At 44.5% G+C, this 12,846-nt stretch overlaps 1 protein-coding gene across 2 annotated transcripts in view; it reads right to left on the bottom strand.

Annotated features, from left to right (window-relative positions):
- Positions 1 to 12,846, bottom strand: part of SRGAP2 (SLIT-ROBO Rho GTPase activating protein 2) — a 488,054-nt gene that overhangs the window by 347,810 nt on the left and 127,398 nt on the right. Inside the window, exon 1 of one of the 2 annotated variants that reach the window (XM_069238580.1) lies at positions 8,172 to 8,492. The exons of the other annotated variant lie outside the window; for it this stretch is intronic. Within the exon in view, the coding sequence (XP_069094681.1) occupies positions 8,172 to 8,217 (46 nt within the window). The 5' untranslated portion in view covers positions 8,218 to 8,492. Of the gene's footprint in view, positions 1 to 8,171; positions 8,493 to 12,846 lie in introns of those variants that run through there. 2 annotated transcript variants of the gene reach the window in all.

Raw genomic sequence — 12,846 nt, 5'->3', positions numbered from 1 at the left:
ACCCAATGTCCCTCTCATGCAGTTATCCATTATACCATTAATAATATCTACGGGGACGAGATCCTGTGCAGCGCTTCCTGATAAAACCTCTGTATCCAAGGGTTAGGAAAAGTTTAGAGGTACTAGGCGAACAACTTTAATAGAGTTAATAAATTCCCTTGATGCAAAGAGATGTGCGACTATAGTTAGAAGGGAAGACAGCTGAGGCGATGCATTGAACGCGGAAACCACTGCTCAGTGAAGCCCTCTTGGAGGAGGAAGAAGATGGGAGCAAGTCCATGATAAGCGAGATTGCCACCCAAGACATCAGGCGTACACCTGTGACCTACAATCTCCCCTCAGCAATACCGAATGCCCTACAAGGAATCACTGACAGGACGTGGGGGTGTTGTTTTTAATAAACACATAAAACGGAGGTAGGCAGAGATAGAATTGTGAGAATAGGAAAAGTGATTGTGTAAGGAAGCCAGGGATTCTCACATGTTTTGCTCACACCTCTTAGTGATGCTCGATGTTTCTCTCTTGAGAAAAAAATTAATAAATACAACGTATTTCCAGCACAGATTTCACGCATAACCTGGTGATGGAACAGTGACCAGGGGGAACTATGCCGAGGTAAGGATAGTCGCATCCCAGGAACTTCCAATGAGATTTCTAAGAACCAATCGAAAACGCGTAAAGATGTCAGTGGCCATGGCAGGGGACAGAGGGTAGACTGAAAACCTTTCCGAGGCGGCACAGCATCCAAGCTAAGATTCACACGTACGTATGTGCACAAAGCTATTAGGTGTACAAAAATCACTATGCAAAAGCGAAATCCTCATCCAGATTTTTTAGTTCCATTTTTCACTCATACAGTGCAGTTTCAAACGCAGACTGACGCCAGAATAGCATAACTGCTGTATTGAATATTTTATGACTTGGAACAGAATTGTTTTTTTTTCTAGTGGTGAACCCTGCAGAAGTACATGAACCGTTAGACTCGTGCATTATGGGCACTCGCACACCTCTTGCGAGTAGTGTCCAACCACGGAACCAGTAAGTTTGTTCCTTTGACAGGCAAGAGTTTGAGCTTTTCCGGGGTGACAAGGGGGTGTTTTATGGGGTTAAAATGCACACATGCAGGATGCTTTGCGAGTGGCTGGATGAAGGAGCATAGACTCTGGACCAAAAGAATCGTCCACATTCCCTACTCAGAGTGGGCCTGGATGCAGCTACCAATAATATTTGCCATCGCCAGGACCATTAATCAGAGCTCTTCAGTACCGAGAAGGACCCACTAAACTTATACAAGCATTCAACAGCTTATTTTTTGACACCTGACGATTGACCTCGTCCCATCCTTGGTTTCAAGTAACAATTGTACTAAAGCAACTATTAACTTGCGCACTCGCCATGAACTGTTAGATTCCTCAGGTTACATCACTTATGATATATTCTATGACATCACTGATAACATCACTGCAACGTCTGAAATGACATCATTGATAAGTCTGTAGATGGCAGGGGGAGAGAGTTATAGTGGAAAATGACTAGTAAGCCCCCCAAACCAAAAAAACATGAGTAAAGCAAGCGTTTAGTGTTCTATTTAACAGGCACCAAAATGTTAAGTAAACTGGTTGCAAACGCTTGCTAGTGTGACCATGTGGATTCCATTACTGACATATTTGTGGACCCATGAGAGATGAGATGTTCTGTCAAATGCGTGTTATTGGATGCAATATGTTAACTGCAGTGAGTACTGTGGTTGGGTGGCTGTTAACCCACTAAATGGCGTTTCTGTGCAGTAGGTTTTGAGTGATGGGTGGAGTAGCGCGCGCGCCCACCCATAGGCCTGTGCGCAGCACGAGCGCGTTCTGTAAATCCCTGCGCGAGAGTCCTGGGCCCGGCTGCCGCTGCCCAGGCGGGACCCGTTTGTGGAAGTCCCGCGTCGCTCCTAGAGCTGCAAGCACCATTGTTCCTCTGCAACCCGAGCTCTCTTAACCCGAGCTGGTTTCTACACCTCCCTACAGGGCCCTGGACAGTGGGAGCAGCCGAGACTAACTTACTGAGCTCTGCTGTAGGAAGGCGGCGGTATGCGCCCCGTCTTAATGCACAATGCTGCGATAGACACGCGGTATGCATGCCTTCGCAGCCCCCTTGAATCGTCTGCCCACATGCCCCTCCTTTCTCCTTCCCAGCTGCCTAAAACCGCCAGCTTTCAGACTGAGCTACTGTCTGGAGAGGGCCACAATGGAGTGAACGAGTGAAAAACGTAAAACGCGCTGCCTCGTGGCGCTATACACTGAGATGTGGTGCATACTAGATGAACCAGCAGTGATGATCAATCCCTATAATCTGGAGGCTTTTGTGCAAATCGTTTATTGGCCACAGACGGCACATATTGCCCATGAGTTTCAATACAAAATACACACCTACCAATGGTCAGCGCTGATGGATTCTGAATGGCTGGATGAAATAGCATGGACGCTGGACCAAAAGCTTCTGGGACATTCCCTGCCCTAAGAGGAGACCTAGGTGTCGCTACAAAAAGTGCATCAATGTTATTTGCAATCACCAATCAGCGCTCTTTATCAAGTACCCACTAATCTTACACAGGCATCCAGAACTGATCCTTTGACTCATGACTATTGACTTCTTGCTCCACTCATGAACCCTCATGGCTTCTAATTGCTGCTCAGAGTTTAGAGAAAGGACAAGTATTAGAAACCAGAGAATGTAAACCTGTTTCGTATAACCCTGCTGCTTACTCTGTTCTTGCCTTTTTCGTGACCCTTGAGTACAAGAGAAGCAAGAGCCGTGCCAGGGTTACCAAAGGACAATCAGGAATAGAAACTGCTACCCATGGTGACCCTTAATTGGCCTCCACGGTAGAGTGTAAAACATTTACCTGAATTCTGATTTAGAAATTGGCTTCATAACACAAGAGCACTGACTAAGAAGAAATTCAAGGAGGTTTTTCCACCTTGTAAATGTACAGAGTTAAGATGGACATTTTTGCAAAATATACCTATACTTTTTGTAACATTGCCAAAAGTATTAGGGTTAAACACCGAAATTCTTTAGTTTTATATGACTCAGTAACCTAACAAGATCAGGATTTTCGACAGCATACCTACTGGTAGACCATAGAGTACTGACCTGGCGAAATTTGATGATGAAAGGATTGACTGTCAAACAGCTCACCTACTGGACAGGGACTTAAAGGTGTAACTGTAGAAAACTTGTGAATGGCATAAGAATCACTGTAAAGCCACATGCAGTCGTGTCCATGTGGGCCACTTCGGGCATATCTGTCAAACATCAAGAGGGCTAGCTCAGATATGGGCTCCCGGCTTGCAGCACGTGCAGCAAGAATAAATGGGCTATCATTCACAACCTGGCAGGGCACGATGTTACAGAGCCTTGAACATTACATAGCTTTTCTTACAGACAGGTTTGCCAACAAAGTAGTATTTAGATTATTTACTTACGTCAACTGAAAATGTGAGCAGAACAATAGAAAAAGTCAAGCTAATCTAACTGCAGTCTACAAACCGCTGCAATCAACAAGCACAGGGACACCATGTTCCTCGGTTGCTGTGTGCTGTACAATCTGGTCATTCATCCATAGAACTATTCTGAAAAATGTCACACTGTAAAAACAAATACATTTTGAAGTGACATCCTATGAATAATAAGTTACGTGACGAGTGGGAACTTTAGATATGGCAAGATTTGATTAGCATGATTTGACAAAACTGAGTTATTGGTTAGATGGAAATATCGATTAACATGAGCAATCTTATAGGATATTGATTATGCTCCGTGTTATATCAATAAACTTCTCTTGACGTTAAGAAATTTGGTGAAGGTGTTCAGTATTCTAGTAATTTAGCCCATAGGCTCAGAGAATGGTACAAATAGGTTTGATATTTTTGTCAAGTGTTTGAGTTGTGAAGAAAAATCATTGAAAAAGCAATCAATATGAAGCCAGGTCAATACATTTCCATTCACTTGGAAAATTGTCTGACGGTAGATATTAAAGCAATTGTGTAAATGAGCAAAAATTAGTTTTTATGAATCTGGATCAAAACTGAAACTACAGGCATTTGAGGTTAGTAAGAGAAGAGGTAGAGCAGAGAAGAAAACCTCTTTGAAGGAGGGGAATTTGCAATAGACTTACTGTGATGGGAGAAAAGTGCAAATCCTATATTTGGGTCACCCGTCAGTTAATGGGCATATAAAAGAGTGAATGAATGTATGCTGTGAATGAGGTACACTTGCATGAAAGGAAGGGTGGACGAAAAACAGTGGAAATGTTAGGTAAAGTATGTATTTATAAACCGTGAATTAACAATCAGTGCCTTTAATTTTAAAGTTCTAGGCACATGGTTGTTCACTCTTTCAAGCAATGTGCAGTAGTATATGAATCTGCTCGTGTTTTGCATGATTTTAAATAATACTGCATCTAGAGAATCTTAAAGATATGAGATATTTGTAATTGAAAATATACATAACTTGGTAAACAAGCACTGTCAAAGCTAGTAGATCTGCCTTGCATTTTCAGACAAGGCTATAGAACGTGAAAACTGAAAAAATGAGTGAATTCACCATACAATTAATTGGTAAGATAAATAATTTAATATGTGGATTATTCAGTGCTCTTTTGTGGTGTAAAATGGTGGTATGATATGCCAAACCACCAATAGCATGAGTTGGGAGAGTCTTACTCATCTGGGTGGAGTCAAAGGCCACTATCTATATTTTAAATAATTGGTAACATTAGCTTGGGCTGTCAGCAGTATTATCAAGCCAGGAGTCAAAATTACTTGATATTCTGTGCAGAATCATGTCACAAGGATGAAATGAAAATGTCACTTTGAAATGCACTATAATATTGTTGCAGCCCATGATCTTGTTTCTCCTCTTTTTTCAACACAATATATCTATATATTTCGAAAATGTAATACTGATGAAGGTTATGAAACGTGAAATAAATAAAAAGCAAACAGGGCAGAGTACAAGAAACTCACCAGCACACTGCTTATGGTGTTCCCTCTTGTTGAATTTGACCTGTTTGTAGACGGACATATACTTTTGTAACAAATAAGGATGCAAGATCTCTGTACGTAAACACTGAGGAACAGTACATCTAGTTCCCAAGCTATTAGATGTAAAATCTAGAAACAAACTTAAGAACCCACCTGAGTTCAATCTGAGATCCTTTAAAACAGAACAGTTTACTTTGATGTATTGACCATTAAAGGGACTCGGTCAGTCCCTTCTTTTATCAACTTCCAGGATGGTGGCCGCCAAGTAGGTGTACCGGCATGGACTTAAACAGCAATATTCACACTTTCCCAAGGGTCCCTTTCCATAATATAGGAGGGTCAGCTAAAATACAGCGCATCTTTAGACACATGTTTGCAGCGGTCCACGGCTCGCACTTTCCCAAGGGTCCCTTTTCATAATACAGGAGCATCTTTACACACATGTACGTTTTTTCCCCACTTTACATTACAGATACACTAAGGGTTCTGTAGTGAGGACTAGGCTTTATTTTGGTTCTGAAAAAACACCGCTGATCTTAGAGACGACAGGTGTGAAACATGTCAACCATCAAACAGGATTAAGAAATAATTTCCTCCCCTCCCCCCATCTTTCTTTTTCTTTAGTGAGTGTTGGAACATTACTTCCTGCGTCACTCCTTGCCTTTGTTTTAACCTTGACATAGACCCTTTTTGAATTATTAAACACACAGGTTTAGGGCCTATAGTCAACTTTAATACACTTTTCCCAGTCTGTCACTTCCTTTTTTTCTGTGGGATAAGGTTTTGCCTGTATTTTGCCATAGGAAAAGATCTCTGGCAAAGGGCCCCTCTGGAGGGGCCGGTTGAGCATTGCAGTGCCAGCCCAATGTGGAGCAGGCCCTATGATGAAGCATGACACCCATCTGGGTGTGTGAGGGCTCTTGCTTCGTCACAAAGAAGTGCCCCGTTGATCTGTGATCAAAAGAAGGGACTGAGAGTCCCTCTAAAACAGAACAGTGTGCTTTGATCTACTGACTATTTGAATTGGGAGGCTGTACTCTGGACCGGTTAATCTCCGTACCGCTCTTTTGCAAGTAATCCTTTATTGGTCTCCCAGCATTGCAGTTTCCCTCACCACGTCTAACTGGTATGCATCAGGAACTAGATTAATACTGGCATTCTGCACTATGCGCCAGCATCTACCAAGCATGCCTCACCTTTAATCAATACAGAACACAACCACACACAGGGTCAACAGGCCTCTGCGACTTTGGGCCACAGTTACCCCGGAACCACAAAGGGCATCCAGATGCCAAAAGCACTACAGGCACCGTACAAATGCACTATACTAATGCACGTAACATATGTGTCTGGCCAGTGCCTCATGCGTAAGCACTACTAATTAACATGAAAAACAGTTACTGTGTTGTAAATACGCCCCATCCCGGTGTCTTTACAAACCTAAAGGATCCCCCCCCCAGTGATTGTGAATTCGAAAACAGCACAATTGTGCTGCTTCTACGAGCTCCATATTAGCAGGTGGCTACGTGAGATTGCTTTTCACACCCTTCATATTTTCATATGCTTGCAGTGAAATATCGACACACTTTCCACGCATTTATTGAAAACATCGCAGTACACTACCCTATAGTTCCCATCTCCACCAAAACGACTAAACCATACATACTGAAAATAAAATATCTCGACATCCAAGCCATCCCTCCCTAAAGTGGATACAAATAGCAGCTGATTTTTTATTCTATTTGTTTTTTAATTGGTTGTGCCCCTGAATGTCTATGCTATTAGTGTTTATGGTAAACCAAGATCACCCCTTCCTGTTGGTGTCACCGCAATGGAGCATTCTCCCATCCATGCATTGCAGCACAGTCCTTGAAAATGCACATTGCTTCAAAGCACTCCTCTTTTGTCAGGTAATTGAAGTGACACACCCAGAGACCAACAGGGTCAGACTGGGCTAGAAAATAGGTCCAGTCACCATAATAAATAATAGCAATAAAATTATAGTGAATCATAGCAAAAAATAAGAAGTTGCCCACATTGCAAACCAGGGAAGATGTGAACTTGTAAACATACGCTGTATACCTGTTTTACAAGTATGGAAGACTACAAACTTTTGCGCTTGCTATATGCAATGTTTGTTGTCATATCAGATATCAGCAGGAACAAGCATTTGCAATGCAATGGGTCTTGTTTTTGCTTGAGCTGGAGCTATTAGCGTTGTATATTCCTAACTGAACTTTTGTTACCACATAAATTGAAAATGAAAGGTAAATTAGTTGACATACGCAAGCTGTTTCAAAGCGCTATGGCTGCCATGAGCATGAAGGAGACACACAAGGAAAAAGAAGTTAGCTCGCAGTCAAACATATCAGCAAAAGTGCAATTATCCATGTAACAGGGTCGATGGCCAAGGTGGTATGAAAACTGCCCCAAACATAAGGGACAAATGTGAAACATTTATCAGTGAGAAATGATTTTTGAAAAGCAAGCCCATGAACGAGTGATAGTGATAGGCATTTGGTGGGTGTGGTTAAAAGCCCAGATAGATTACAACACGTCAGACCGCTTGCGCACTCAAAAAATGGCCCACCAGACCATATCACAGGTCTACAAAGAGACAAAAATATAGCCCATACACTGACCTGCCAGACCGGCCCTTAGGGCACTGCCAGATTGCCTCGTATTCCAGTCCGACCCTGGAAGCCCTGCGATGGGATCAAGTTACGGAAAAACAGTGGCAACCCACGTTCAGGACCTCTCTAACTCAATCAGCTTTAGACACGAAGGCGCACCCCCAGTACCAACTATCCCTGCTGGTTCGCTAACATCATAATGGTGACAGGCCTCTAAACGAGACAACGCTCCTGTGTCTCAAGGAACAAATTTTACCAAATCTTGGACTTCTCTGGGACACAACGATTTGTTCCCTTATGACGTCACAAGCAACATCGTCTCAGTGAAAACATGATCACATATTAGCTGAAATGACCCCTTGGGATGTGTGCCTACCTTCGAAAGTTGAAATGTTAAGAGAGAAGTCCGAGTTAAACAAATCTCTGCAGGATGGGCTCAGGTCACCGAGCTATCCTAGCGCCTCAATTACAACCTCCTTCACTTGCGTCCCTCGGGCTGGCTTACCTTTCCTCTGGCTGATAAACAGCGAGGTGATGGCCGTGGCTCTCATAGCGCCTCTCGCCTCTCTGCTAGCCCCGGGGACACGGCTGGCAGTCAGCTGAGCCTGGGCAGGGGCGCCACCCCCCTGCCCTCGCCTTCCCGTGTCAGGTGGCACACTTTCGGTCTGATGCGGCCACTCGCTTCCCCAGCATCTTCCTCTTTAGGCGCACAGGGGGGCGGAAAGGCGCCAGACACAGTCCGTGCACATTAAGAAAAGAAAACGCATGACCCGAAGAACAGGCCCAAGTTCCCTTCGACCAGCAGGACCTCGCGTCGAGAAACGGGACAGCGAGGCGGCTGTCGGCGGACAGTCTAGGGAGGGCCACGCTGTGAGGAGGGGTGAACGCCTGACTGGTCTTCAGGGTGCTGTCTGGTGCTCGCGCCGCCTTCCTCTTTCTCCCAGGCCAGAGTCTGAACTCTGCCCACAGGACGTGGGTTAGGGCACAGGTTGCGCTGTCCAGCCTCCGCAAGGCGGGTGAGGGGGTAGACGCGGTTGTTCCCCCGTTTGTTTAGGGTGCTCTTACAAACGCACATTGCCAATCGGGATGATGGGGGCGCACAAACGGTGAGACAAGCCCTGGAAAGGCTGGTGGTGACCCTGAATAGACGGCAGGGGCAGAGACAGTGGGTCGAGGCCTGGGAGGAATGGCACACCGGCCCGAGGAGCGTGCACCCGCGAAGATGCCAGCCAGTCCGCACTCACTGGGACAACGCGAACCACACTGGTAGCCCTTTCAAGAGCTCGGTTGTTGTGTATAGAGATAATCTCTTGTACTTTTAGACAGCAAATATGACTGCGGTCTGGCACGTTTTCAAGTGCTTAAAATGTTGGCAAATAGGGAAAAAAACGAGTCACTTGGAGGTGAAGTAATTTGATAAAGATCAAACAATTTAGTCAGAAAAGGCTCAGTCTTGCGCTGCAGTCTATGGGCTCCAGGGCAGACAACGGAGTCACTCGTAGTGCCGGAGGGCTACCATTTCACGTTTACGATGTTAAATCATACTTTGTCTTCCAGTGGACTGTGGTGCACAATATGGCGCCTCCTCACTGAAGCACGTTTTCTATCCTCTTAAAGCAACCAGACTGTGTTGTACCTCAGAACGAACCAAAACTTTGCCATAACAATGCTATGTGATTTTCATAGCTTTGTTGATTTACGTCCAACCTTTCTGGTCCTACAATGGTTCACCATAGAGCAAAGGATACGCCCTACAGTCCATTATGTGGGTCCTACCCATGAGAAGACTCTCGTTCATAGAGAGACAACCAATCAGATCTACCTCAGGCATCTGAGACCCCCACCTCGTTCCCTGTCTATATCCAGGAAGATCCTACAAGTGTCATCCCACATGCAGCATTTCATTTTCTTTATTTAATTATTGTAACCCCCGTCAGTAGTGTCTATGGAGAACCTCGCAGATCTGCCAGCAGTCACCGCATCCAACTCATGCAAGACACTGTGGAATGTTTGGATTACTTCTAGCGGTGCCTCTACCCTGGCATCAGCTACTCGCGGTCTTCTGGACGGCAAGCTATGCACAACCGTCTGGATCGCCTGCTCCATCACTCCCTTAAACACAGCACGTGTGGGTGATGTGCCTGCCATGCAGCTTGTGTGAGCAAGCAGGTTTACGTTCACTTCGCTCTCAGCTGCGTTGCTCGCCAACATTGCCACTTGCTCGCGTTTTCATCACATATCCTTAAATCTACCTGCCTGATTTTGGAACCACCTAGCTATCTACCTGGAAGGATTCACCACTGAAAGATCTCAAAGAAAGGTCGTTCGTAGTCCGCTTCTGAGCCCAGCAGGGACCTCCATGAATATCCGGTCCCAGGACCAATGGGCAAATGTAGGAATTGGCTACAGCCCCCACCTAATCAAGCTTTTATAAGTGACTCAAGGCAGCCATCTCCTAATGAAAAACTAGGACAGCAACACGACATTGGTCTTCACTGCACGACTGAGATGAGGTAACTAGCTGCAGAAATTGCCTGGAACTGATAAATCTGCCAGAAGAGCGCTTAAGACTTGATTGTGTCACGAAGGAAAGCGTAGGAAAGGCCTGTTCACTGATGGTATCTCTAGCAGAGGGAATGGAAATAAATATTTCTGGCAAGAAATATATATGAAAATAAGTCATGAAGACCAGGGATGGCCTCGGACAGCTGTACCTTTGGTATTTTTCCCTCAAGGATACAGTGTCAGAAGGATACAGATTTTAGAACGTTTCAAAGGATAACCCCGCTCGCTCAAGTCCTCCCAAGCATCACCAGTGCTGGTAGTTAGTAATGTTTCACATCAATTAGAAGCACATTATATGGATTTATCACAAAATAGCCTTCAAAGTAGAGTGCAGAAGGCAGGACAAGAGATAGGGAAAAGCAATGGCGCTCGGAGTTAAACTAAAATGCAATAGCATAAGTGTTTGAGAAAAGACAGGGGGCCGAGATCTGGGGTTTGGGGGCTACCAGGTGAGGTGGCTTACACTAGTGGTGGTGGTGGGGGGGGGGGCAGGGACATGGAGTGAAAGAGTAAAGCAATGGGTAATTTAGAACTCAGGAACTGCCTTCCTTGAGGGCCCGAACCTTCTTCAAAACCCGCTGCAACATTTACAAACCCATCCCAACCAGCACCCCCATTTGTCTTGCACACCAGCTCTCCAACTCTGCACTTTAACGGCACTCACAGAGCCAGGGCGCCATAGGACTGCAGACTAACAAGTGTAAAAAAAAAAAAAAAAACTAAACAAGGCAGCAGACTTTTTCCATCTAGTCACCTAGGATCAGAAGCAACATCCATATATCGTTTAGGACCAGAACAGCTCCAATTTAGGAAAAAGTTGAAGACGCAACTCTAAAAAAATACTACATCACAATGCAATAACTGTCCAAGAAGAAGCTACCTCTCCTATCACTCATGGACTTTATGCTACCCACTGACCCTATACAGCATTCTGCTGCCTTTTAGATAGATTTGCGCTAAAGAAATGGAACACACACTCAGTAGTACCTAAGGCTGAGGGAACATGACCCGAAGGCCAAGCTGGACAAATGGTCAGGATGAGGAATATCTCAAAAACTGCAACAAGGACCAGAGTTCACTTGAAGAATTGGAGGCCACTTATTCTTCACATCTAATGAAATGGCTTCAAAAGCAAGAGAACTGGAAAAAGCGAAGTGCAAGGAGTAAGACCAGGGATGGGAATGGAAAGGATGTGGAAGGGAGGAGATAGAAAACAAATTGGGTTGATCGAAGAAATAAAATACTATGGCAGTAGGCTAACTGGCCTTGGGCTGTGGAAGTCTACCAGGAGGAACACATGACCGAAGAAATAAAAAGAGAACCATTTCCATCAAAAAAGGGATACAAATTGGACAGCCTGGGAGGCAAGTGTAAAACTGGAGGAAGCTCCCCCAGTAAATTTGTGGCGAGGTGCATCTCCTTTTTTTTTAGCCCGTAATTAACAGTTTCTAGGAGTATTATGAGACTGGATTTTTTCACAATCAAATAAGGATAGATGATGTGGGCCATGGAGCACTGCTCAGAGTGAGACAATGCGGTATTGAGGTGAGTGGGTGTGCTTGGATGAGCTCAAATTATTCATCCAGTCGAGGGCGGCAGCAAAGGGACAGTAAATGGCTGGCGGGGTTAGGAATCTAAGCTACAATCAAGAGGTTCTTGAATCTGTGCGTTTTTTAGTTTCTTCCATTGACTTAATTGGTGTTAACCATGGGCAGAACTCGCACTGCTACTCCTGGTCTTATGGAGTTGAAGTGAACAGAAAATAAACGAGGCTTCTAACGTCAGAGATGAAAAGAAAACTACTGCAGGCAAACACACACCAAACAGCCGTAAATCAGAATGCTTGTTAGACACATCCAGGATGCATGTGGAATGCCCCTAAAATTGTAGTTCATTCCTGGTACGACTATATACAGAGTCAGCAACATTGACTGTTGAAGCCAGTAAGTTGGTCAGCCGATAGGAACGGTCATAAATTTTGTCCATTTGTCAAATAAGATGAAATTCTCCCCAAAAGTATACATGCTTGCAGTTTTGAGCCTGAAAACGTTTGCAGAGATAAAGAGGTCAGGAGAGGAGCATTCCTCAAATTTCTCTAGCAAATATTTTTCTCTACTGCAGCAAAACCTGAGCAGATTTATAACACACTTATTTTTGAGAAAACTAACAAATTCAAGATGTACCTTGGCAGCTGTCTTCACGAACCAATATACAAACTGAAACATGAATTGGATTACCCTGAGCCCCAGGCAACTCATCTATCTGGCGCCCTCAATGAGTGAGGATGGACCGGGGGTTGGTTGTGAGGGAAAGGAGAAGGTGCATAAAACAGCTACAATTTGGACAGATTTTCCAAACTCAACTTTACAGACACGATATGCAATCTTTTCTTCTCTTCCAGACTTTGGATGAGATAATGACCCTATCCTTTATACACCTAAATATCGAAATAACCCTACCCCGACCACAAAGCGTGCACGAACTCTGTACTGGTACCAATATGCATGGCATGCCAACCATTCTCTGTTCAAAGTACCAGTTGGCACAAATACGGGGCAAAAGGCCTGGTAAAGGCCCAGTAATTTAATCTACCACACAGATGATGGAGTAAATGC

This window comes from Pleurodeles waltl, chromosome 6, assembly GCF_031143425.1.
Source record: "Pleurodeles waltl isolate 20211129_DDA chromosome 6, aPleWal1.hap1.20221129, whole genome shotgun sequence".
NCBI classification, from domain to species: domain Eukaryota; kingdom Metazoa; phylum Chordata; class Amphibia; order Caudata; family Salamandridae; genus Pleurodeles; species Pleurodeles waltl.
Note: the sequence above shows the minus strand (reverse complement) of the source record. Positions and strands in the feature narration are given on the sequence as shown.